Source organism: Bufo gargarizans, chromosome 8, assembly GCF_014858855.1.
Source record: "Bufo gargarizans isolate SCDJY-AF-19 chromosome 8, ASM1485885v1, whole genome shotgun sequence".
In the NCBI taxonomy this organism is placed as follows: Eukaryota; Metazoa; Chordata; class Amphibia; order Anura; family Bufonidae; genus Bufo; species Bufo gargarizans.
Window position 1 is genome coordinate 191,752,597 of NC_058087.1, and position 27,897 is coordinate 191,780,493.

At 47.5% G+C, this 27,897-nt stretch overlaps 1 protein-coding gene across 1 annotated transcript in view; it reads right to left on the reverse strand.

Moving 5' to 3' along the window:
* Nucleotides 1-27,897, reverse strand: part of LOC122945781 — an 82,386-nt gene that overhangs the window by 16,700 nt on the left and 37,789 nt on the right. The window contains exons 7-8 of the mRNA XM_044304971.1: nt 25,982-26,281; nt 23,488-23,838 (exon numbers count right to left, since the gene is read on the reverse strand). Coding sequence (XP_044160906.1) covers nt 23,488-23,838; nt 25,982-26,281 — 651 coding nt within the window. The remainder of the gene's footprint in view (nt 1-23,487; nt 23,839-25,981; nt 26,282-27,897) is intronic.

A 27,897-nucleotide genomic window follows, 5' to 3' on the forward strand; every position in this document is an offset into this window, starting at 1 on the left:
CGGACAGTAAACCCCAGCATTAGACCTCAGGGGCAGTACGGACAGTAAACCCCAGCATTAGACCTCAGGGCCAGTACGGACAATAAACCCCAACATTAGACCTCAGGGGCAGTACGGACAGTAAACCCCAGCATTAGACCTCAGGGCCAGTACGGACAATAAACCCCAGCATTAGACTTCAGGGGCAGTACGGACAGTAAACCCCAGCATTAGACCTCAGGGGCAGTATGGACAGTAAACCCCAGCATTAGACCTCAGAGGCAGTACCGGACAGTATACCCCAGCATTAGACCTCAGGGGCAGTACAGACAGTAAACAACAGCATTAGACCTCAGGGCCAGTACGGACAGTAAACCCCAGAATTAGACCTCAGGGCCAGTACGATCTAGACCAAACTTCTCTCAGCTTTCTGCTATGGGTGCAATTTTTGGATCATATGTGGAAAGTGACAGATCAGTGGCAGTAATGAGAAATAACTCTAGATGGAATCACTTGGTTTCTTCAGGCCTTCTTGATGCTGTAGGCTTAAGGCCAAGTTCACACCAGTTATTTGGTCAGTGATTTCCATCAGTTATTGAAAGCCAAAACCAGTGGTGAAGCCTTCACAAAGATAAGGTGTAAGGCCTCATGCACACGACCGTTGTGTGCATCCGTGGCCGTTGTTCCATTTTCCGTTATTTTCTGCAGACCCCTTGACTTTTAATGGGTCCGTTGAAAACTCTGAAAATGCACCGTTGTTCATCAGTGGCTTTGATCCGTGTTTCCTGTCCGTTAAAAAAATATGACCTGTCCTATTTTTTTGACGGACAACGGTTCACGGACCCATTCAAGTCAATGGGTCCGTGAAAGAACACGGATGCACACAAGATTGGCATCCGCGTCCGTGATCCGTGGCTGTAGGTTACTTTCATAAATACGGATCCGAAGATCCGTCTGCATAAAAGCTTTTTCAGAGCTGAGTTTTCACTTTGTGAAAACTCAGATCCGACAGTATATTCTAACACAGAGGCGTTCCCATGGTGATGGGGACGCTTCTAGTTAGAATATACTACGAACTGTGTACATGACTGCCCCCTGCTGCCTGGCAGCACCCGATCTCTTACAGGGGGCTCTGATCCGTACAATTAACCCCTCAGGTGCTGCACCTGAGGGGTTAATTGTGCATATCATAGCCCCCTATAAGAGATCAGGGGCTGCCAGGCAGCAGGGGGCAGTCATGTACACAGTTCGTAGTATATTCTAACTAGAAGCGTCCCCATCACTATGGGAACGCCTCTGTGTTAGAATATACTGTCGGATCTGAGTTTCACGATCTAACTCAAATCCGACAGTATATTCTAACAGAGGCGTTCCCATGGTGATGGGGACGCTTCAAGTTCAAATATACCATCGGATTGGAGAAAACTCCGATCAGATGGTATAATGGGGGACGGATCCGTTTGCAATTGCACCATATTGTGTCAACGTCAAACGGATCTGTCCCTGTTGACTTGCATTGTAAGTCAGGACGGATCTGTTTGGGTCCGCACGGCCAGGCGGACACCAAAACGATTTTTTCTTCTTGTCCGTGGATCCTCCAAAAATCAAGGAAGACCCACGGAAGAAAAAACGGACACGGATCATGGACCTACGGACCCCGTTTTTGCGGACCTTAAAAAAAAAACGGTCGTGTGCATGAGGCCTAAGAGGAAGATCTGCTTCTGTTCTGTGTTTCTGACCTGAAGTGTGAACTTAGACTAATCCTAACCAGTTTCCCAAACCAATGTATATTTGCATCGGTTTGTAGTGAGTCTTCTGCAGATTTTCTAAGCAGCAGCAAAATCCACATCACAGGCGGCAATTATCACAGAAATGCTGCGGAGCTTCCCTCTGATTTCACACTCTGGATTGCATCAGCTGAAATCTACGGCATAAAATGACAGGCTGAGGATTCAAAATCCAAACTACAGGTCAAGTTATGTGCAGATATTGTGGTCAAATATTTTCACAGCAGGTGGATAAGAAGTGCTAAAATGTTATCCAAAGTGTGACTTCTATAAATACTGCCAATTTTCTGAGTGCAATTCTACTATGAAAAAGATATGGACATACCCTTAGGTTAGTGTGATAGTTACATCAGCAGAATAGTGAGTGCAGCTCTGGAGTATAATACAGGATGTAACTCAGGATCAGTACAGGATAAGTAATGTATGTACACAGTGACTACCAGCAGAATAGTGAGTGCAGCTCTGGAGTATAATACAGGATGTAACTCAGGATCAGGACAGGATAAGTAATGTATGTACACAGTGACTGCACCAGGTGAATAGTGAGTGCAGCTCTGGAGTATAATACAGGATGTAACTCAGGATCAGTACAGGATAAGTAATGTATGTACACAGTGACTCCACCAGCAGAATAGTGAGTGCAGCTCTGGAGTATAATACAGGATGTAACTCAGGATCAGTACAGGATAAGTAATGTATGTACACAGTGACTCCACCAGCAGAATAGTGAGTGCAGCTCTGGAGTATAATACAGGCTGTAACTCAGGATCAGTACAGGATAAGTAATGTATGTACACAGTGACTCCACCAGCAGAATAGTGAGTGCAGCTCTGGAGTATAATACAGGATGTAACTCATGATCAGTACAGGATAAGTAATGTATGTACACAGTGACTGCACCAGGTGAATAGTGAGTGCAGCTCTGGAGTATAATACAGGATGTAACTCAGGATCAGTACAGGATAAGTAATGTATGTACACAGTGACTGCACCAGCAGAATAGTGAGTGCAGCTCTGGAGTATAATACAGGATGTAACTCAGGATCAGTACAGGATAAGTAATGTATGTACACGGTGACTGCACCAGCAGAATAGTGAGTGCAGCTCTGGAGTATAATACAGGATGTAACTCAGGATCAGTACAGGATAAGTAATGTATGTGCACAGTGACTGCACCAGGTGAATAGTGAGTGCAGCTCTGGAGTATAATACAGGATGTAACTCAGCCTAGCGGTGGGCCTGGTCGGATGTGGAGGTGGAAGACGGCGAAGTGAGTCAGGACGACTGGGAAGCGGACGACGGGCGGATGGACGAGGACGGAGCCGGTCCGGAGGCGGCGTCGCTGAGCGGACCATCGATGGCAGGAGGATCTGGGCGGACCGCAGTGCTGGGCGGATACCTCAGGGCCGGTCAGGTGAGGGACCTTCGGGTCAGCAACGGGCTCCTGTTGAGCGAGTGGTGGGGGGTGGTGTTTTGCAGGGCCAGGGGTTGGCGCAGGAATTGCTGGAGGGGATGGTGTCGCTGTTATCCAGATTGGGGTCGGGTGTTCGGGAGTCGCCGACGGATGTGTGGGCTCCGGTAACGTCCGGTGGTATGGGGTGTCAGTCTGGCGGGGCCGGCGCAAGTAGCGTTGGGGCGGATTTGGTGGTTCCGGTGGCTGGGGAAGTGTCGGTCGGTGTTGGTGGGAAAGGTAAGGTTGTGGACGAGGTGCGGTTGGCGGACGCGGCTAGGGGTGAGGTTTACGTCTGCTTTGAGGGGCCGCTGGGGGCTCATTTGAAGGCGGAGGTTAGGGAGAAGATTTGGAGGGGCGAGTACGTGGAGATATTCTCGTTGCTCCAGTTGGAGAAGTTTAATTTGGATAGGGTTAAGCTTGATGAGTCCAAAAAGGAAGAGGAAGAGAAGCGTCGGCATCGGTTGATACCGCGGACGTATTTGAATTGGCTGCAGGCTTTTGCCATTCTGGCAAGTGTGGTGGGTGAGAAAGCGCCGGAACACTGTTCCGCTCTTTTCTGTTACATGGATGCCATTGGTGAGGCCTACAGGACTTATGGGGGTGTGGCATGGCTGAGGTACGACGAACAATTTCGTCAGCGAAAGGGATCATAAAGATATCGGGCTTTGGATGCGGCTTATGGCCGCTCCAAAGGTGGGTCATCAGTCCTTTCGTGGGGCGTCTGGGGCTTCCTTGGCGTCCGAGCCTGGTAGCGGGCAGAAAAAGGGTTGCTGCTGGCAGTTCAATGAGGGTTATTGCAGATATCTCGCCGACTGCCGGTTCAAGCATGAATGTTCCGGATGTGGTGGGGCTCACAGTCTGTCACGGTGTTTCAAGCGTGGGCGAGGTAAAGGAGTTGATGGGGCGCAGAAGAGGGGTGACACCGGTGAAGGTGGAAGAGATGGTGCCGTGGTTAGAGAGGTACCCAGATAGGGCTGCAGCTGCATTGTTGTTCGTTGGTTTCAGGGATGGTTTTCGGATCCCGTGTTTTTCGGTTAGTCCGGTGGTGGCTCCCCGTAACCTGGCGTCGGCTTTGCGTAGGCCGGACGTGGTATTGGAGAAGATTGGTAAGGAGGTCGCGGCGGGGCGGGTCGCTGACCTGTTTGCGGAATACCCGTTGTCGGGTCTGTGGGTGTTACCTTTGGGTTTGGTTCCTAAAAAGGAGGCGGGCAAGTTTAGGCTCATACACCACTTGTCGTTTCCTGAGGGTAGTTCTGTTAATGATGGTATTGCTGAGGAGCTTTGTTCGGTTTCGTATACTTCGTTTGATGAGGCGGTTCGGTGGGTGCGTCGTTTTGGAAAGGGGGCTTTGTTGGCGAAGACGGATATAGAGGCTGCCTTCCGTTTATTACCCATTCATCCGGATAGTTGTCATTTGTTGGGATTTAAGTGGGAGGGCAGTTTTTATGTTGATTGTTGTTTGCCGATGGGTTGTGCAATCTCATGTTCTTTGTTTGAGAAGTTTGCTTCTTTGGATATATCCTTAGGTTAGTGTGATAGTTATATCACTCAGGATCAGTACAGGATAAGTAATGTATGTACACGGTGACTGCACCAGCAGAATAGTGAGTGCAGCTCTGGAGTATAATACAGGATGTGACTCAGGATCAGTACAGGATAAGTAATGTATGTACACAGTGACTGCACCAGCAGAATAGTGATTGCAGCTCTGGATTATAATACAGGATGTAACTCAGGATCAGTACAGGATAAGTAATGTATGTACACAGTGACTCCACCAGCAGAATAGTGAGTGCAGCTCTGGAGTATAATACAGGATGTAACTCAGGATCAGTACAGGATAAGTAATGTATGTACACAGTGACTCCACCAGCAGAATAGTGAGTGCAGCTCTGGAGTATAATACATATTGTAACGGGATTAGCTCACGGGACCGCCGTCTCCTGGGATAGACGGGTGCTTTAGGCACATAAAACAGTCCAGTCCAAGCAAGTATGGTGCAACTGGCCTCAGCCAGTTTTATTGACTTTTGCAGAAAAATAAATATTAAGCAAAACAGTTCAAAACAAATGAAATACCTGGCCGTCTGGCCACTACGTCTAAACAGGCAGTAGTCCCTAACTACATGAAACTGAGCCTTATGCCCAGCTCCATCAACAAAACACACTGTTTTTCACTCACCCAGCAGGGTTCTTCCCAGGAGCAGAGAGACTGGGAGCAACGGAGCTAGTGCGCCTAGCATAGTGCTGTGACTTGGGGGGAAGTTTGGCAGTTGAGGGTTAAAGTTTAGGTGAGGGGAGGGGTCATGGTCATGGTCATGGTTCCCGGGCAGTATATGAGGGGAGCGGGGGCGGAGTTTGGCAGACGCCGCTCGTGGGAAGAAGGAGAAAGTTTTTTAGTGTCTGGCGAGCTCTGTGAGTCTAATGGCGGCTTTAGAGGAGTTATTGGGGGCAGTGAGGATGGCAGCGGAGAGACATGGGGCTGACTGGTTACAGCAGAGTCTGCAGGCTGTTTTGGCGGGTCCGGTTCCCACACCGGCCGCCCCTGTTGCGAGGCCTAGGGCTAGGAGGTCTGTACCCCCTGAGAGACTGAGCCCTGAGGCTACCCCAGGGTGCGGCGGCGCTTAAGGAGCCCCAGCAGGGACCCTCCAGTGCGGGCGGTGAGGGCAGTGAGTCCGGCGCCTTGCCGCCACAGTGGGAGGAATCCTGGTCGGCGCCGGGCATCAGCGGGAGAGGACCGGGTTGCACCTGTCGCCTTGTCCCATTCGCGGCGTGGGGGGAGGTATGGCGGAGCGGCGCCTTCCCTGGAGGCCTTGTCTGAGGGGGAGCGAGCCAGCCGGCGTCCCTTACCTGTGGAGCGAGCGGTGAGTCGGCCGAGGTTGGGGGATGTGCGTGCGGCCCCACAGCCTGGCGGTAGGGGCCTGGATCTGCTACTGTGGCCAGCGGCGGAGCGGGTTGCGCCGCGGCCCCTGCCTCAGGGCTGGCGGCATTCTTCTTCTGTGAGGAGGCGGGGGAGCAGGCGGAGCTCAACACACGACACCGGTGGCCGTTCCTGGTACTACAGGCGGGTCGGTGCAGCAGGCTGCTCTGGCTGTGGGAGATGGATCAGGAGGCCCTGCAGTACAGGACGACTCCAGGGAAGGACTTATTTGTGTGGCGGCTGCCGGTTCTCTTTCCGGTGAGCCTGGACGGAGCCGGGTGGCGTCGGTTGCCGGGGGCGACGAGGTGCAGCGGCCGCCTAGCGGTGGGCCTGGACGGCTGGCGGATGTGGAGGTGGAAGACGGCGAAGTGAGTCAGGACGACTGGGAAGCGGGCGACGGGCGGATGGACGAGGACGGAGCCGGTCCGGAGGCGGCGTCGCTGAGCGGACCATCGATGGCAGGAGGATCTGGGCGGACCGCAGTGCTGGGCGGATACCTCAGGGCCGGTCAGGTGAGGGACCTTCGGGTCAGCAACGGGCTCCTGTTGAGCGAGTGGTGGGGGGTGGTGTTTTGCAGGGCCAGGGGTTGGCGCAGGAATTGCTGGAGGGGATGGTGTCGCTGTTATCCAGATTGGGGTCGGGTGTTCGGGAGTCGCCGACGGATGTGTGGGCTCCGGTAACGTCCGGTGGTATGGGGTGTCAGTCTGGCGGGGCCGGCGCATGTAGCGTTGGGGCGGATTTGGTGGTTCCGGTGGCTGGGGAAGTGTCGGTCGGTGTTGGTGGGAAAGGTAAGGTTGTGGACGAGGTGCGGTTGGCGGGCGCGGCTAGGGGTGAGGTTTACGTCTGCTTTGAGGGGCCGCTGGGGGCTCATTTGAAGGTGGAGGTTAGGGAGAAGATTTGGAGGGGCGAGTACGTGGAGATATTCTCATTGCTCCAGTTGGAGAAGTTTAATTTGGATAGGGTTAAGCTTGATGAGTCCAAAAAGGAAGAGGAAGAGAAGCGTCGGCATCGGTTGATACCGCGGACGTATTTGAATTGGCTGCAGGCTTTTGCCATTCTGGCAAGTGTGGTGGGTGAGAAAGCGCCGGAACACTGTTCCGCTCTTTTCTGTTACATGGATGCCATTGGTGAGGCCTACAGGACTTATGGGGGTGTGGCATGGCTGAGGTACGACGAACAATTTCGTCAGCGAAAGGGATCATAAAGATATCGGGCTTTGGATGCGGCTTATGGCCGCTCCAAAGGTGGGTCATCAGTCCTTTCGTGGGGCGTCTGGGGCTTCCTCGGCGTCCGAGCCTGGTAGCGGGCAGAAAAAGGGTTGCTGCTGGCAGTTCAATGAGGGTTATTGCAGATATCTCGCCGACTGCCGGTTCAAGCATGAATGTTCCGGATGTGGTGGGGCTCACAGTCTGTCACGGTGTTTCAAGCGTGGGCGAGGTAAAGGAGTTGATGGGGCGCAGAAGAGGGGTGACACCGGTGAAGGTGGAAGAGATGGTGCCGTGGTTAGAGAGGTACCCAGATAGGGCTGCAGCTGCATTGTTGTTCGTTGGTTTCAGGGATGGTTTTCGGATCCCGTGTTTTTCGGTTAGTCCGGTGGTGGCTCCCCGTAACCTGGCGTCGGCTTTGCGTAGGCCGGACGTGGTAGCGGAGAAGATTGGTAAGGAGGTCGCGGCGGGGCGGGTCGTTGACCTGTTTGCGGAATACCCGTTGTCGGGTCTGTGGGTGTTACCTTTGGGTTTGGTTCCTAAAAAGGAGGCGGGCAAGTTTAGGCTCATACACCACTTGTCGTTTCCTGAGGGTAGTTCTGTTAATGATGGTATTGCTGAGGAGCTTTGTTCGGTTTCGTATACTTCGTTTGATGAGGCGGTTCGGTGGGTGCGTCGTTTTGGAAAGGGGGCTTTGTTGGCGAAGACGGATATAGAGGCTGCCTTCCGTTTATTACCCATTCATCCGGATAGTTGTCATTTGTTGGGATTTAAGTGGGAGGGCAGTTTTTATGTTGATTGTTGTTTGCCGATGGGTTGTGCAATCTCATGTTCTTTGTTTGAGAAGTTTGCTTCTTTCTTGGAGTGGGTGGTGAAGCAGGAGGCGGGTTGGACTTCCGTTTTACATTATCTTGACGATTTTTTGTTTATGGGACCTGCTGGGTGGCGAGTTTGTTCGGTGTTGTTGCACACAATGGAGGGAATAGCTGGTCGATTGGGGGGTCCCTTTGGCACCGGAAAAGACGGAGGGTCCAGCGACTTCTGTAAAATTTTTGGGTATAGTGATTGATAGTGTGGCCATGGAGTGTCGGTTGCCGGAGGAAAAGGTGGCGGATTTGCGCGCTGATATTACTTTCTTGAGAAAGGCAAAAAGGTGCAATTGCAAAAGGTGCAGTCTGTTTTAGGGAAGCTGAATTTTGCGTGCAGAATTCTGCCAATGGGTCGGGTTTTCTGCAGGCGCTTGGCCATGGTGACGGCAGGTGTGCAGAGGCCTTTCCATTTTTTTAGATTATCGACCGAGGTTCGGGATGACTTGCTGGTGTGGGAGCGTTTTTTGGGAGAATTTAATGGGCGGTCGGTGTGTATGGGGGCGCCTGTTGCTAGTGTTGATTTGGAGCTGTGTACGGATGCGTCGGGGTCTTGTGGTTACGGGGCCTTTTGTGGGGGGCAGTGGAGTGCAGGTGCCTGGCCGGATGTTTGGGTGGAAGCAGGGTTTTTGAGGAATTTGGTTTTGTTGGAATTGTTTCCGATTGTTTTGTCTGTTGAATTGTGGGGGGATGTGCTCAGGAATAAAAGAGTGAGATTTTGCTGTGACAACATGGGGGTGGTTCAGGCGATTAACAGTCAGTCTGCTAATTCGCCTCCGGTGTTGCGCTTGCTTCGCCATTTAGTTCTTAGTGGTTTGCGATTTAATTCTTGTTTTGTGGCTGTGCATGTCCCGGGTGTTGATAATGACATCGCTGATTCACTCTCTCGTTTCCAGTGGGATCGTTTTCGCGGGCTGGTGCCGGATGCGGACGAGTTGGGTCTACCATGTCCTCAGTGGCTCTGGAACGTGGCCTTGGGGTTTCCTCCAAGTTGATTCGCCGGTCCATGAGTAGGAGTACGTGGTTGGCGTATTCTTCGGTGTGGTCCCAGTGGGAGCAGTTGCTGGATCAGGTGGGGGGTTGTGAGGTACTGGAAGATTGTCAGATGTTGTTAGTATATTTTATAGGTTTGTCTTATAGTTCGGGGGTGTCGGTTTTGGTGGTTTCCAAGCGGGTGGCGGCTGTCACCTTTTGGTTGCTGTTGCGGGGGCTTGTGGATGTGTCAAAATGTTTTCTGGTACGGCAGGCTTTGAAGGGTTATAGGCGAAGTGCCGCTCGGCCAGACACTCGTAGGCCAGTTTCGTGGGCGGTGTTGCAGTCGTTGTGGGAGACGGTTTGTGGGGTGTGTGTGACGCCTTATGAGGTTTGTTTGTTTAGGGCTGCTTTTTCCCTGGCCTTTTTCGGGGCCTTCAGGGTGTCTGAATTGGTGTCGGGAAGTCGGTCGCGTGGGGGCGGTTTGTTGCGGCAGGATGTGTGTTTTTCTGGGGGAGGTTTGCGTTGTGTATTGCGCAGGTCGAAAACGGATCAGGAGGGCAAAGGGGTGGTTATTATACTGCGCCCGTTGCTTGGGTCGGTTTTGTGTCCAGTCAGGTGTGTAGAGGAGTTGTTGGCGGTTAGGCCGGATGTGGGGGGTTCGTTGTTGATGCATGTGGATGGGTCGGCTTTGTCGCGGTATCAATTTGTTGCGGTTTTTCGGAAATGTTTGGTTGCAGCGGGTTATCCGGCGCAGGACTTTGCGTCTCATTCCTTTATGATTGGGGCGGCAACGGAGGCGGCCAGATGGGGCCTGGGGGAGGAGGCCATTAAGCGGATTGGCCGGTGGGAATCTAGATGTTATCAATCGTATGTTCGTCCTCATATGTTGTGAGTCCAGGGGGACAAAGTTCAGTTGTTATACGGAATTTTGATAAGCTGATTAGTGAGTTGGTTTTTGATTTTATGTGTTTACAGGGTCGGCTTGTATGGCATGGATCTTCGGACATTCCTACGTGTACTGGGGAGCATTGCGGGCGGACGTGCGGAGGAACGGACGGCAATTGGGGTTTGACCCGGCTGACATGCAAGTGCGCTGGATTGGCATACGGGGCCTTTTGTGGGGTAGGGTGCTTCCGGAATTTCATTCTTCGGTCTCGTTGGATAGGTCACCTGATATTGTTGCCAAGGTGGAGTGTGCATCTCAGGAGGTTCGGTAAGCTTGTGCATGGGGCTCCTGTTGGGCAGATGGGCCTACAGGGGAGATCAATTACAGTATGGAGGATTCGGTGCTCTCGGGTCGGTGGCCGAGGGTAAGGCGGTATGACAAGTGGAGGTGAATGGTGGAGAGCACAGCTTACCTGTTGCCTTCTAGGATCCTATGCAATGGTTCATATGTTATGGTAATTGATATGTTATGCGTGTTATTACGTATTTCTGTTAAGTGATAATTGATGTTGTTTAATAAATTGGCCGAGAAGGCTCTTTTCCCAAGAAGATGTCTCTGTCTGTTAATTGTGGTACAGGTGGGGGCAGTAAGGTAAGGGGCTGGTTTTATGGGCCGAAGTATCTTCCATCCCATAAGTCATGGGAGCAACGGAGCTAGGCGCAGCCTTAGCATAGTGCTGTGTGACTTGGGGGGAAGTTAGGCAGTTGATGGTTAAAGTTTAGGTGAGGGGAGGGGTCATGGTCATGGTTCCCGGGCAGTATATGAGGGGAGCGGGGGCGGAGTTTGGCAGACGCCGCTCGTGGGAAGAAGGAGAAAGTTTTTTCCCACCCGCCCGCCCAGTATAGTGGCTGGGGTTGATGAGTTTGCAGTGGCGTGGTAATGGAGGGTCCTGGAAGGCAATGATAAGTTTAATAGGTGCATGCCAAGGTGGAGTGTGCATCTCAGGAGGTTCGGTAAGCTTGTGCATGGGGCTCCTGTTGGGCAGATGGGTCTACAGGGGAGATCAATTACAGTATGGAGGATTCGGTGCTCTCGGGTCGGTGACCGCGGCCGAGGGTAAGGCGGTATGACAAGTGGAGGTGAATGGTGGAGAGCTTCTAGGATCCTATGCAATGGTTCATATGTTATGGTAATTGATATGTTATGCGTGTTATTACGTATTTCTGTTAAGTGATAATTGATGTTGTTTAATAAATTGGCCGAGAAGGCTCTTTTCCCAAGAAGATGTCTCTGTCTGTTAATTGTGGTACAGGTGGGGGCAGTAAGGTAAGGGGCTGGTTTTTATGGGCCGAAGTATCTTCCATCCCATAAGTCACAGCTAGTGAGCTATTTGCCCTTTTATAGCACACTCAGGTTCCAAGGTGATTAGCCACAGTTACCCTGAATACCTGGAGTGGCTAATAGTGTTGAGCGCGAATATTCGAATATCGTTCTATATATTCGCGAATTCGAATATTCGTTTTTTTTTTTTTATTATTATATTTTTTTCTTTCCCACTTCTCTAAAGTTGTTCTTACCTGTCCTTTGGATTCCTGGCTTCCTTGCTGCTCCAGTCAGTGGTGTTTTCAACTTACTGCTATATTCCATATTAGCTAAATTACAATCTAATCTATATGTGTATTTTATGAAATTTTGCAATAGTTGAAATTGCGATGCGAGTAATATAATACGAAATAATCGCATGAAGATTTCAACTTAGCACTGCTATATTCCATATTCTAGCCTAGTGTGGAATATAGCAGTGCTAACTTAGCACAGCTATATTCCATATTAGGCTAGAATATGGAATATAGCAGTGCTAAGTTGAAATCTTCATGCGATTATTTCGTATTATATTACTCGCATCGCAATTTCGGCTTTTGCAAATGTTCTTAATATTGCTCTAACTTCGTCTTTTAGAATATTACGAATATTCTAAAAGACGAAGTTAGAGCAATATTACGAAATTTCGTAAAATACACATAGATTGTATTTAAGCTAATATACTGCTATAGTAATATTTTTTAATAGTGTACATATTTTACAAAACTTAAGTTCAGAAGAGGCAAAAAAAAATTAGAGGAAAAAAAGGGATTATAGCACTATATTAGCTAAATTACAATCTATATGTGTATTTTACGAAATTTCGTAATATTGCTCTAACTTCGTCTTTTAGAATATTCGTAATATTCTAAGAGACGAAGTTAGAGCAAATCACGAAATTTCGTAAAATACACATATTAGCCTAGCCATTGTCAATTAGCATAGGAACGTTGCCTTATACTATCAAGATAAATAATCGCAATACGCGGAAAAAAAAATTCGTATATTATTCGCGATAATTGGAATAATTACGAATATTCGATTTCGACGAATATAACACGAATATTCATTTGAATATTCGCGAAATATCGCGAAATCGAATATGGCACCTCCCGCTCATCACTAGTGGCTAATTGGAGCAGGGACCCACCCATCTCTCCCTGCTCCAAGCAGCCAGGCCCTTCTAACCAGGTTTGTTTTTAACAAAACCCTTGCAATTCCCTGGCTGCTTTTTAGAACGTATAGGACAGGAACCTAGGTGAAATGTAGACTCCTTCTACCACTTTCCCCCTGGTCCTGTCACATATCCTCCCCCCCTGTTTTGACCTTGGGGTAGGAACACTCTGTGCCCTTAAACAGTACATCCTGGACAGGGCATCAGCGTTTCCCAGCTGACGCCCGGGCCTATGTTCAACTGTAACACTATAATCTTGGAGACATGAACCATCGGGTCACTCGCCTGTTTTTCTCACGGTTTTGGCACATCCATTTAAGGGGGGCATGGTCAGTTACCAGTTTAAATGTTCTCCCTACCAAAGAATATCTGAGAGCTTCTACGGCCCACTTAATTGCCAAACACTCCTTTTCTACAATGGAGTAGTTCTTTTCATGTTCATTTCATTTTTTACTCAGGTACACTACTGGATGCTCTTCCCCAGCCCTTACACCAACATCCGAGGCATCTGTCTGCACAATGAACTCCTTTTTAAAATCTGGTGTGACTAACACTGGGTGGGCACATAGAGCCTGCTTCAGGTTCTGAAAGGCTTGTTCTGCCTCCGTGGTCCATTTGACCATGGTTGAATCCTTCCCTTTTGTAAGGTCTGTTAAAGGGCTCGCAATGCTGGCAAAATTTTCAATAAAACGCCTATAATAACCACTCTGACTTGTTTTTTGTTCAAAGGCCTTGGCCAGCTCTGGATGGCTTCCACTTTGTTTATTTTAGGTTTTATAACTCCTCGCCCAATCATGTACCCCAAGTACTTTGCCTCTTCTTGCCCAATGGCACATTTTTGGGGATTCGCTCTCAAACCCGCTTCCCTAATAGAATTCAGGACGGCTTCTACCCTGGGTAGATGACTTCCCCAAATCGTGCTATGGATTATCACATCGTCTAAATAGGCAGCTGCGTATCTACGATGTGGTCTTAAAATTTTGTCCATCATGCTCTGGAATGTGTCCGGGGCCCCATGCAAACCAAAGGGAAGGACTACATACTGAAAATGGCCACCAGGGACACTAAAAGCTGTTTTTTCTTTGGCCCCTTCAGTCAATGGTACTTGACAGGAACCTTTTGTAAGATCTAATCTGGTAAAGAACCTAGAATTACCAAGCCTATCAATCAGCTCATCCACTCGAGGCATTGGGTAAGCATCAAACTTTGAGACAGTGTTCAGTTTCCTGAAGTCATTACAGAAACGTATGGTGCCATCAGGTTCAGGAACCAAGACTATAGGACTAGACCAGTCACTATGGGACTCCTCTATAACCCCTAACTGAAGCATTGTTTGGACTTCTTGGGAGACAGCTGTCACAACCAGACAGCTGAGAAGCTCTGACAGAGGCTTTTCAGAACCTCCTCTTTGAGTTTTCTTTGTTGTGGTATTCAGTTCCTCATCTCGTTAGCCTCTCTCAGCTGTCATGTAGTTGGACTGATTGCTTCCCTTTAAATTCCTCCCCATAATGCTTTACTGGGCGGCTTATAATGTCACGGACGGTGTACAGGAAACAAGACAAAGCAACATTCATATATGACTCACTGGATCCAAAGCTAAGGAACCAAAAGGGAGACCCCTGCACAAGACCTAGCACTTTCCCTGGCTGCTCAGCCTATGCAAAGGTGGATGGTTGCATATCCACGTACCTCGACTATATAACCCCTGAACACCCTACAATAGTGAGGGGACACGACCACCGGCTCCCTACACCAGACACGGAGGGAGTCAGGGTCACCTGGGATCCAGCAAACAGAAAATAACAGATAAATGTACAGCACTTAACTTTGTAGCAGACTGGGAAACAGGATCAGCATGCACACACACTCCAGGAAGTAGTATAAGCCACCCAGTAAAGCATTATGGGGAGGAATTTAAAGGGAAGCAATCAGTCCAACTACATGACAGCTGAGAGAGGCTAACGAGATGAGGAACTGAATACCACAACAAAGAAAACTCAAGGAGGAGGTTCTGAAAGGCCTCTGTCAGAGCTTCTCAGCTGTCTGGTTGTGACAACAGCTTTACGTCTAGCCTCAGGTATTCTATAAGGCTTTTGGTTGACTCTGACCCCTGGTTCGGTTACAATATCATGTTTAATTATATCTGTTCGACCAGGTAGCACAGAAAAGACATCTTTATTTTTCTGTACAAACTCCTTTGCCTCTTGGGTTTGAGATCCCGACAAAGTGTCTGCAATTTTTACCTCTGGTATCTCAATGCCTTTTTCCACTGCTGTAAGCTGCTAACACCTCTCGGTCCTTCCAGGGTTTGATTAGGTTCACATGATGAATTTGGTAGGGCTTACGTCTACCTGGTTGATGAACCCGGTAATTCACCTCTCCGACCTTCTCAACTATTTCATAAGGTCCTTGCCATTTGGCCAAAAATTTACTTTCTACTGTGGGGACAAGGATTAATACCCTATCCCCAGGGTTGAAGTTTCTTACTTTAGCCAACCTGTTGTAAACCCGGGACTGACTCTCCTGTGCCTGCAGCAAGTGTTCTTTTACAATGGGCATTACTTTTTCAATCCTTTCCTGCATTTTGGGACAAGTGTTCAATCACACTTTTGTAGGGTGTAGCCTCACTCTCCCAGGTCTCTTTGGCAATATCCAAAAGACCCTGAGGGTGCCGACCATACACTAGCTCGAAGGGAGAAAATCCGGTGGATGCTTGAGGCACCTCCCATACAGAAAACATAAGATATGGTAAAAGACAATCCCAGTCTTTCCCATCCTGTGCCACTACTTTTCCGAGCATCCCTTTTAAGGTTTTGTTGAACCTTTCGACTAGTCCATCCGTTTGGGGGTGATAAACTGAGGTACGCAAGTGAGTTATTTTCAACAGTTTACATAACTCTTTTGTAACCTTTGACATAAAGGGCGTCCCCTGGTCAGTGAGTACTTCTTTAGGTATGCCCACTCTAGTAAACATCTGGAACAACTCCTTGGCTATCACTTTTGCAGAGGTTTTCCCTTAGAGGTATTGCTTCAGGATAGCGGGTAGCATAATCAAGGACAACCAAAATGTATTGGTGACCTCTGGCAGACTTAACAAGAGGTCCCACCAAATCCATTGCAATCCTCTCAAAGGGAGTTTCAATAATCGGGAGTGGCACTAATGGACTCCTAAAGGTCACTACCGGGTTGTGTAATTGACACTCTGGGCATGAATCACAGTATTCTTTTATCTCTTTATGTACCCCGGGCCAATAAAACCTCTGCAAAATCCGGTCTTTGGTTTTTTTCATAAGCCGAGTGCCCTCCTAGCACATGTGAATGGGCTAGATCCATCACCTTTTGGCGATGCGATTTTGGGACCACCAGTTGCTCCACAACTTGTCCATTTTGCTTATCAACTCTATATTAGAGTTCATTCTCTATAGAAAAATGGGGAAATATTTTCTCTACCCCAGTTTCTTGAGGCACCCCATTGACTATTTTCACACTTTGCCATGCATGGGTTAATGTAGGGTCCCTGAGTTGAGTTGTCCCAAAAGTTATCATTGGAGATTGGCAAGTCAGGGAGACCAATTTCCGGAACATCATCAGTATCACCTGCAAGCACTGCTAAGGGAAAGTTCTCGGTTTCACTCTGGGTCACCCCTACTGTTTGCACAATGACAGTATGCAATAGACTATTTACAACCCCCACTTCATGGGTTACTTTCCCGCACGGGGTTTCAAAAGAGACTATAGCAGTGGGGTACTCTTTTGTATCCCCATGTATGCAGATGACCCCCATCTGTCTCTTTTGCAGCTTCCTAGTGTCCACCAGGCTACTATGCACAAGAGTCACTAGACTACTAGAGTCCAACAGAGCTTGAACTGAGTGTCCTTCAATCACCAAGCTGCAAGTTTGTCGCTCCATATCTGGGGTCGGCAAGGCAGAGTAGGCAGGTCCCGCAAACAATGACCTCCTCCGCCCACTGTCACATTCCATAGGCTCATCAGCCAAAGGACAGTTGGCAGCTACGTGGCCCAGTCCTTGACATCGCCAGCAAACAATGTTTTTGACCGCCCAAGGCTGTCTAGGGCTAACTGGCTTAACCTCTTAAGGACATAGGGCGTACAGGTACGCCCTTGTGCCCTGGTACTTAAGGACACAGGGCGTCACCTGGCAGTGATCGGAACCCGGCGCCTGCTCAAATCATTGAGCAGGCACCTAGGCTAAATGCGCCGGGGGGTCCCGTGACCCCCCCATGTCGGCGATCGCGGCAAACCGCAGGTCAATTCAGACCTGCGGTTTGCTGCGATTTCTGCAGTTTCTGATCCCCGCGGTCCCTGACCGCGGGGATCAGAAACTTTAGTATTCCTAAAATGCATCTGTATCCCTCCCCCCTGCACCCCTTAGTGATTTTTGCCGGGTGGGAGGTGCAGGGGGAGGGTTGCGAGCGGTGCGGGCGGTGCGGGAGGCGGGCGGTGCTGCAGGCGGGATCGCGATCCCCCGCCCGCCTCCCATTGCGTAATCGTTGGCGTCTAGTGGGTATACCAGGGTGCCAGCACATTGCTGGCACCCTGGTATAAACGGCTGACATCGGTGATGCGATGTCAGCCGTTTAACCCTTTCCATACAGCGGTCCGTACGGACCGCTGTATGGAAAAGGTTAACAGCGCAGGGAGCTCCCTCCCTCTCCCATCGGGGGGCTGCTGTGCCTTTGCAGCCCCTCCGAATGGAGAGGGAGAGAGCTCCCAGGCAGCCCCCCAAGCCCCGTCCTTACCCTTCCCCGTGTGCGCAGTTCTGACCATAACTGAGCAGACGGGGAAGGTTCCCATGGCAACAGGACGCCTTCTCAGGCGTCCTGCTGTCCATGGTGCTGAACAGATCTGTGCTGAAAGACATAGATCTGTTCAGACAAAGTGTAAAATACAGTACAGTACTATATATTGTACTGTACTGTATTATACAGACATCAGACCCACTGGATCTTCAAGAATCAAGTGGGTCTGGGTCAAAAAGAAAGTGAAAAAAAGTGAAAATAAAGTAAAAATCAAAAAACACATTTATCACTGATTAAAAAAAAAAAATATGAAATTCCCTACACATGTTTGGTATCGCCGGGTCCGTAACGACCTGATCTATAAAACGGTCATGTTACTTTACCCAAACGGTGAACGCCATAAAAATAAAAAATTAAAAACTATGATGAAATTGAAATTTTGCCCACCTTACTTCCCCAAAAAGTTAATAAAAGTGATCAAAAAAGTTGTATGTACTCCAAAATTGTAACAATCAAACCGTCATCTCATCCCGCAAAAATCATACCCCACCCAAGATAATCGCCCCAAAACTGAAAAAACTATGGCTCTTAGACTATGGAAACACTAAAACATGATTTTTTTTGTTTCAAAAATGAAATCATTGTGTAAAACTTACATAAATAAAAAAAAGTATACATATTGGGTATCGCCGCGTCCGTATCGACCGGCTCTATAAAAATATCACATGACCTAACCCCTCAGATGACCACCGTAAAAAAAAAAAAAAAAAAACGGTGTAAAAAAAGCAATTTTTTGTCATCTTACTTCACAAAAAGTGTAACAGCAAGCGATCAAAAAGTCATATGCACCCCAAAATAGTGCCAATAAAACCGTAATCTCATCCCGCAAAAAATGAGACCCTACTTGAGATAATCGCCCAAAAACTAAAAAAAACTATGGCTCTTAGACTATGGAGACACTAAAACTTTTTTTTGTTTTAAAAATTAATTCATTGTGTAAAACTTACATAAATAAAAAAAATTGTATACATATTAGGTATCGCCGCGTCCGTGACAACCTGCTCTATAAAATTACCACATGATCTAACCTGTCAGATGAATGTTGTAAATAACAAAAAAAAAACGGTGCCAAAAAAGCTATTTCTTGTTACCTTGCCGCACAAAAAGTGTAATATAGAGCAACCAAAAATCATATGTACCCTAAACTAGTACCAACAAAACTGCCACCTTATCCCGTAGTTTCTAAAATGGGGTCACTTTTTTGGAGTTTCTACTCTAGGGGTGCATCAGGGGGGCTTCAAATGGGACATGGTGTCAATAAAACCAGTCCAGCAAAATCTGCCTTTCAAAAACCGTATGGCATTCCTTTCCTTCTGCGCCCTGTCGTGTGCCCGTACAGCAGTTTACGACCACATATGGGGTGTTTCTGTAAACTACAGAATCAGGGCCATAAATAATGAGTTTTGTTTGGCTGTTAACCCTTGCTTTGTAACTGGAAAAAAAATATTAAAATGGAAAATCTGCCAAAAAAGTGAAATTTTGAAATTGTATCTCTATTTTCCATTAAATCTTGTGCAACACCTAAAGGGTTAACAAACTTTGTAAAATCAGTTTTGAATACCTTGAGGGGTGTAGTTTCTTAGATGGGGTAACTTTTTTGGAGTTTCTACTCTAGGGGTGCATCAGGGGGGCTTCAAATGGGACATGGTGTCAAAAAAACTGTCCAGCAAAACCTGCCTTCCAAAAACCATACGGCGCACCTTTCACTCTACGCCCCGCTGTGTGCCCGTACAGTAGTTTACGGCCACATATGGGGTGTTTCTGTAAACGGCAGAGTCAGGGCAATAAAGATACAGTCTTGTTTGGCTGTTAACCCTTGCTTTGTTAGTGGAAAAAATGGGTTAAAATGGAAAATTAGGCAAAAAAATGAAATTCTCAAATTTCATCCCCATTTGCCAATAACTCTTGTGCAACACCTAAAGGGTTAATGAAGTTTGTAAAATCAGTTTTGAATACCTTGAGGGGTGTAGTTTATAGAATGGGGTCATTTTTGGGTGGTTTCTATTATGTAAGCCTTGCAAAGTGACTTCAGAGCTGTAGTGGTCCCTAAAAATTGGGTTTTTGTAAATTTCTGAAAAATTTCAAGATTTGCTTCTAAACTTCTAAGCCTTGTAACATCCCCAAAAAATAAAATATCATTCCCAAAATAATTCAAACATGAAGTAGACATATGGGGAATGTAAAGGCATCACAATTTTTAGGGGTATTACTATGTATTACAGAAGTAGAGAAACTGAAACTTTGAAATTTGCAAATTTTTCCAAATTTTTGTTAAATTAGGTATTTTTTGGTGCAAAAAAAATTTTTTTTTTAACTTCATTTTACCAGTGTCATGAAGTACAATATGTGACGAAAAAACAATCTCAGAACGGCCTGGATAAGTCAAAGAGTTTTAAAGTTATCAGCACTTATAGTGACACTGGTCAGATTTGCAAAAAATGGCCTGGTCCTAAGGTGTAAAAAGGCTGTGTCCTTAAGGGGTTAAGAGGTCTGGCTAATAGATCAGTCTCAGTTCCTACTTTATGGCCCTCCCTCGCCCCCTTTAGATTAGGAACAGTCTTACCGCGATCAGTAGACTTCTGGCTCCCTGGGGCCGGCCAAGTAGGAGAGAGGTCTTGGAGATACTCCTCGGTGTTCAGATACCGCTCCACTAGGGCGACGAGCTGATCCACATCCCTGGGGTCCGCTTGTCCCACACAGCGCTGTATCCGAACTGGTAGAGCATGAACAAACCGGTCCAGGACCACTCTTTCCACCACCTGAGTGGCTGTAGATACCTCTGGCTGTAGCCATTTTTTAGCCAGGTGAAAAAGATCATACATTTGCGACCTCGCTGGTTTATCCAATTGGAAAGTCCAGTTGTGCACTCGCTGGGCTCTGACCGCAGATGTTACACCTAAGCGAGCGAGAATTTCTGCTTTCAGTTTTGGGTACTGTCTGGCATCCTGCTCAGTCAAATCATAGTAGGCTTTCTGTGGCTCCCCACTCAGAAATGGAGCAAGGGTGTCTACCCACTGTTCGGCTGGGAGTTTCTCTCTTTCAGCGGCTCTTTCAAAAATGGTGAGGTAGGTCTCCACATCATCCCCTGCTACCATTTTTTGAAGGGAAGCTTGCACTCTCCTCCCCACAGAAATGGATTCCTCCTGGACATGCGGCCTTTCAGCCAGCACCGCTATCTGCTCCACCAGACTTTTATTAAGCGATTGCGGTTCTCTGAAACCAGCTTGCGTAGTCTCCATGAACAACCGACTGGTTTCCTGCTGGTAAGCATTCGCCTTTTGAAGCTGTATGTCAGCCTGGACCAGCTGTTTCAGCACTTCCTCCATATCTGCACTGTTTGTTTTTTTTCAGAACAGCAGACTTAACCCAGGACATAAAACTTGCTGGATTTTTTGTGCCAGCGCAGCCTCCACCATATGTAACGGGATTAGCTCACGGGACCGCCGTCTCCTGGGATAGACGGGTGCTTTAGGCACATAAAACACAGTCCAGTCCAAGCAAGTATGGTGCAACTGGCCTCAGCCAGTTTTATTGACTTTTGCAGAAAAATAAATATTAAACAAAACAGTTCAAAACAAATGAAATACCTGGCCGTCTGGCCACTACGACTAAACAGGCAGTAGTCCCTAACTACATGAAACTGAGCCTTGTGCCCAGCTCCATCAACAAAACACACTGTTGTTTTCCACTCACCCAGCAGGGTTCTTCCCAGGAGCAGAGCGAACAGCTAGTGAGCTATTTGCCCTTTTATAGCACCCCCAGGTTCCAAGGTGATTAGCCACAGTTACCTGAATACCTGGAGTGGCTAATTGGAGCAGGGACCCACCCATCTCTCCCTGCTCCAAGCAGCCAGGCCCTTCTAACCAGGTTTGTTTTTAACAAAACCCTTGCAAAGAGAAAACCTAGTTTTCCTTGCTGTCAATTCCCTGGCTGCTTTTTAGAACGTATAGGACAGGAACCTAGGTAAAATGTAGACTCCTTCTACCACTTTCCCCCTGGTCCTGTCACAATATAATACAGGATGTAACTCAGGATCAGTACAGGATAAGTAATGTATGTACAAAGTGACTGCACCAGCAGAACAGTGAGTGCAGCTCTGGAGTATAATACAGGATGTAACTCAGGATCAGTACAGGATAAGTAATGTATGTACACAGTGACTCCACCAGCAGAATAGTGAGTGCAGCTCTGGAGTATAATACAGGATGTAACTCAGGATCAGTACAGGATAAGTAATGTATGTACACAGTGACTGCACCAGCAGAATAGCGAGTGCAGCTCTGGAGTATAATACAGGATGTAACTCAGGATCAGTACAGGATAAGTAATGTATGTACACAGTGACTCCACCAGCAGAATAGTGAGTGCAGCTCTGGAGTATAATACAGGATGTAACTCAGGATCAGTACAGGATAAGTAATGTATGTACACAGTGACTGCACCAGCAGAATAGCGAGTGCAGCTCTGGAGTATAATACAGGATGTAACTCAGGATCAGTACAGGATAAGTAATGTATGTACACAGTGACTGCACCAGCAGAATAGTGAGTGCAGCTCTGGAGTATAATACAGGATGTAACTCAGGATCAGTACAGGATAAGTAATGTATGTACACAGTGACTCCACCAGCAGAATAGTGAGTGCAGCTCTGGAGTATAATACAGGATGTAACTCAGGATCAGTACAGGATAAGTAATGTAATGTATGTACAGAGTGACTGCACCAGCAGAATAGTGAGTGCAGCTCTGGAGTATAATACAGGATGTAACTCAGGATCAGTACAGGATAAGTAATGTATGTACAAAGTGACTGCACCAGCAGAACAGTGAGTGCAGCTCTGAAGTATAATACAGGATGTAACTCAGGATCAGTACAGGATAAGTAATGTATGTACACAGTGACTCCACCAGCAGAATAGTGAGTGCAGCTCTGGAGTATAATACAGGATGTAACTCAGGATCAGTACAGGATAAGTAATGTATGTACACAGTGACTGCACCAGCAGAATAGCGAGTGCAGCTCTGGAGTATAATACAGGATGTAACTCAGGATCAGTACAGGATAAGTAATGTATGTACACAGTGACTCCACCAGCAGAATAGTGAGTGCAGCTCTGGAGTATAATACAGGATGTAACTCAGGATCAGTACAGGATAAGTAATGTATGTACACAGTGACTGCACCAGCAGAATAGCGAGTGCAGCTCTGGAGTATAATACAGGATGTAACTCAGGATCAGTACAGGATAAGTAATGTATGTACACAGTGACTGCACCAGCAGAATAGTGAGTGCAGCTCTGGAGTATAATACAGGATGTAACTCAGGATCAGTACAGGATAAGTAATGTATGTACACAGTGACTCCACCAGCAGAATAGTGAGTGCAGCTCTGGAGTATAATACAGGATGTAACTCAGGATCAGTACAGGATAAGTAATGTAATGTATGTACAGAGTGACTGCACCAGCAGAATAGTGAGTGCAGCTCTGGAGTATAATACAGGATGTAACTCAGGATCAGTACAGGATAAGTAATGTATGTACACAGTGACTGCACCAGCAGAATAGTGAGTGCAGCTCTGGAGTATAATACAGGATGTAACTCAGGATCAGTACAGGATGAGTAATGTATGTACACCGTGACTGCACCAGCAGAATAGTGAGTGCAGCTCTGGAGTATAATACAGGATGTAACTCAGGATCAGTACAGAATAAGTAATGTATGTACACAGTGACTGCACCAGCAGAATAGTGAGTGCAGCTCTGGAGTATAATACAGGATGTAACTCAGTATCAGTACAGGATAAGTAATGTATGTACACAGTGACTGCACCAGCAGAATACTGAGTGCAGCTCAATGACTACAGTTTTCTATAAACTGTAACACTTGCTGAATAGTTATTTTTTGTTTTTTATTAAGCACCAATAGATTTTATAGAGCATGTATAATATGGGAACTTTTTCTATAAGACATCTTATATGTTTTCTGATGTCTCACCTTTGATATATATCACATAAAGAGCATAAAGTTATTAATAATGTGTGTAATTGTTGATTCTCACCGATCACGCTGATTTCTCCCGTCGTCTTCTCCAGGGGCCCCGTCACACTGGGGTGTCTCACCCGACAGATAAACTCTGAGCCGTGATCTGTTGCCGCTGACACAGAGAGGATCAGGCATGCTGTGTAGGTGAAGGTCTTATCTTCTTGTAGTGTGGCCTCCATTACTGGGATCTTGTATTTGTCACTGGCAGATACAACATAGAATTCCTGATTGTCTGCATCTCTTCTTAACCACTTCACGTCCAGGGCATCAGGAAAATACCCAGAGACGCGGCAAAGCAGTTTTGCCTCTTTACCATCGGTGAATGTAGGTTTCTCAATCTCTCCCATCACCGGACGCCATGCAAAGTCTGTAACACAATGAGAAGAAGTGATCACATACAGGAACGTACACATCTATACAGCGGAGTCCCCTATGGTCAGTGACACGGGTACACTAGTACTGGCAATGATTTCACACTGATGTTGTGTTTTATCCTAATGAGAAAGATTTCATAATAAGGATTTGGAGAAGGGGCAGAGGGATAGCAGAGCAGGGAGAGGCTGGTGCTGCTACTAAGGGGTCATACCATGGGGCAGTAATAAAACCCACCATAATGCCCCCCCAGTAGAAATAATTCTCCTTATAATGTGACAGTGCAAAAAATAGCCCCTTGTATTGCCCCCAGTTGAGCTAATGTCCCCATAGTGCCCCCATAATGTGCCAGTATAAAATACCCCTATATAGTGCCCCCAGTAAATGCCCCCATAGTGCTCCTCTCCCCCCTTCCTCCTAGTGCCCCCCATAATGTACCAGTATAAAATGCCCCATATATAGTGCCCCAGTAGATGCCCTCAGTGTCCCCCATAATTTGCAAGTATAAAATACCCCTTCTTAGTGCCCCCATAGATGACCCCATAGTACTCCTCTCCCCCCTTCCCCATAGTACCCACCATAATGTGTCCCAGTATAAAATGCTACTGTACAGAGCCCCCCATATAAAATACCCCTTCTTTGTGGCCTCAGTAGATGCCCCTATAGTGCCCCCAATAATGTGCAGGTAATAAGTGCCCCCAATTATGTGCCAGTAATAAGTGCCCCCATAGATGCCCCCAATCATGTGCCAGTAACAAAAGCCCCCCCAAACATGTGCTAGTAACAAGAGCACCCCCCATCATGTGCCAGTAACAAGAGCACCCCCCATCATGTGCCAGTAACAAGAGCCCCCTCCATCAAGTGCCAGTAACAAGAGCACCCCCCCATCATGTGCCAGTAACAAGAGCCCCCTCCATCAAGTGCCAGTAACAAGAACCCCGCCATCATGTGCCAGTAACAAGAGCCCCCTCCATCAAGTGCCAGTAACAAGAGCCCCCTCCATCAAGTGCCAGTAACAAGAGCACCCCCATCATGTGCCAGTAACAAGAGCACCCCCATCATGTGCCAGTAACAAGAGCACCCCCCATCATGTGCCAGTAACAAGAGCTCCCTCCATCAAGTGCCAGTAACAAGAGCCCCCTCCATCAAGTGCCAGTAACAAGAGCACCCCCCCATCATGTGCCAGTAACAAGAGCCCCCTCCATCAAGTGCCAGTAACAAGAACCCCGCCATCATGTGCCAGTAACAAGAGCCCCCTCCATCAAGTGCCAGTAACAAGAGCCCCCTCCATCAAGTGCCAGTAACAAGAGCACCCCCATCATGTGCCAGTAACAAGAGCACCCCCCATCATGTGCCAATAATAAGAGCCCCCCATCATGTGCCAGTAACAAGAGCCCTCTCCATCATGTGCCAGTAACAAGAGCCCCCTACATCAAGTGCCAGTAACAAGAGCACCCCCATCATGTGCCAGTAACAAGAGCACCCCCCATCATGTGCCAGTAATAAGAGCACCCCATCATGTGCCAGTAACAAGAGCCCTCTCCATCATGTGCCAGTAACAAGAGCCCCCTCCATCAAGTGCCAGTAACAAGAGCCCCCTCCATCAAGTGCCAGTAACAAGAGCCCCCTCCATCAAGTGCCAGTAACAAGAGCACCCCCCATCATGTGCCAGTAAAACTTTAAAGTATTGTATATATATAGATATATATATATATATATATATATATATATATATATAAAAACACTTCTACTCACCTCCATGGCAGTGATGCAATGCAGGCCTCTTCCGGCCTGAGTCCTGCGCTGTACGGCTCAGGCAGCGCGATGACGTCATCGCGCTGCCTGCACCGGCCTCTGATAGGCTGCTGGCCCCACTGCAGCTCAGCCATCTGTATTGTTGTCCTGAGGACGGCGATACAAAAGACTATGGAGATGAGCGCTTCCACAATGGAAGCGCTCATCTCCCTGTGCCCTGCCGCCGCCATCAGAGTCACTGGTGTCACCCGCAACACCCCCCTAGCAACGCTACTGGCCACTTGTCTTACAGCCAGAAGTGTGAGGAGGAAGGAAGGTGAAATCACTGCTCTCCCAGACAACAGGGAAGAGTGTAACCTAGTATGAATGAAGATGCTGGTTACCTGTTATTGACGCCTCCTTTTCCTTAGACTCAGCTTTGTGGCTCCATATGGCTCGTACTCTATATCCTTGATCCTTGAGGACATGACCGGGAATCCTACATTCACTTCTCACATTGAATGTAAAGTCCTTATTCTTTGTAAACTTCTCATCACTTGTCTCTACATTCTGGAAATGTCCCAGGCCGTGGCTCCATTGTATCCTGATATCTTTAGGAAAAAAGTTCTGCAGAGAGACGGAACACAGGACGTCTCCATTGTCACCCAGAGACATCTGCACGGGGTCTGACGATTCTGGCCTTTCTGCAAGTAAAAAGACATCGATATTAATGAATTGTGAGAGCGAAGTTATGAAAAATATGATTCCACTGCTTCGCCGAATTTCACAAAGAAATTTGATTTGTGACAAATTACTTTGTAACAAAGCATATTTCTTTGTATGTAGCAGGTGCAATGATGGGGAACTGTGATCGCGCCACCACCTGTCATTAAACCCCTCAGATGCCACGTTCATCGCTGATCGCAGCATCTGAGGCTACCATTTAGGCCTTTCAGGGGTTAATCAGGGTAAAAAAAAATAATATTCACCTAATCCATTGGCTCGCATAGAGGCCGCCGCGGCTATCTTAATTGAAGACATTGTACGAAATCTCGTGCAGCGGTGTGGTGACGTCATACGTCACCTCTCACGAGATTTTGTTTGGTATCTTCAATCAAGATGGCGCGCCAATGGAAGAGGTGAGTATGTATTCGTTTTTACCACCATTTCAGGAAAAATTTATTCATTACCACGAAAAGTGAGTAAATTCGGCTTCACGGCAAATCAAACTTTTCCTGAAATTCAAATGGAAGTCAATTTGTTTGATTTAGATTTGCTCAACACTATTAATAACAAATTGATAATAGTGATCATGAAGACCCTCAGAGGTATCTTAAAGCTAAATATACCCTATGCCCCAGCCATATCTTACCTTAAACTATATTCCATTAGTGTGCTATATCCTACCACCGAGCTGTATCTTGCCCCCAACTATATCCTATCACTGTGCCATATCCTACCACCAGAGATGAACCTAGCAGTGGGGTGGACATTCCAGGCCAAGGGGTGCCAGGAAGGACACAGAAAATGAGTGCCACAAGCTTTCTAATTTAACTAATGAGAGCTGTGACTATAGCACCGTTGGCATCACTCATCGCTTTGTGATTCTCTTGTGATGCCCGCACTAAGAATGGAGAGTGAGGAGTGAAGGAGAATGATATCCATCTCCCGCTCCTCTGGTCCATGAGTACCCCAGAGGCAGCTCATCTGTGAGGGCCACTACCCCAGAGAGCCTGTAGGGTCCTAGGCCACAGAAGATATGTAAAGTCAGCAGAGTGATCAACCATCGGAGCTATCAAGACTCTGCTACAAAAGTGGTGGGAAACATGTTAAGACACCATCACGAGAGCTCAGGACAGGTATAACTAGAAGCCTTCAGTGGACATCTACAGTCATAGGTGGCAGAGTAAAGCCATAGGGAAAGGAACCCAGAGAGATAGAAAAAGCGTCAACTAGCAAGTTTCTGAGTATCATCTCTTTGCAACATTCCCAGTCACCATACCCCATTATCTCAGAGGAAAGAGAGTGAACTTTGTTCACAGGACTTTTATTACCTTCATGATACACCTGCTTTTGGCTTATAAAAATATTAAGAAATCTGAACAAAACCTGAGTGTGGAGACCCAGCCTTAGGATGCTCACATTGGGGGCCCACCCAACCTGTGCTGAACCCCTGCCTACCACCCAACTGTATCCTATCACTGTGCTACATCCTACCCCCAACTATATCTTATGACCCAGCTACAGTATAATGGGAAATAAAATCCCTGCAAAACTATATTGCCCAGCTACAGTATATACTTCCACCCAGCTATAATCC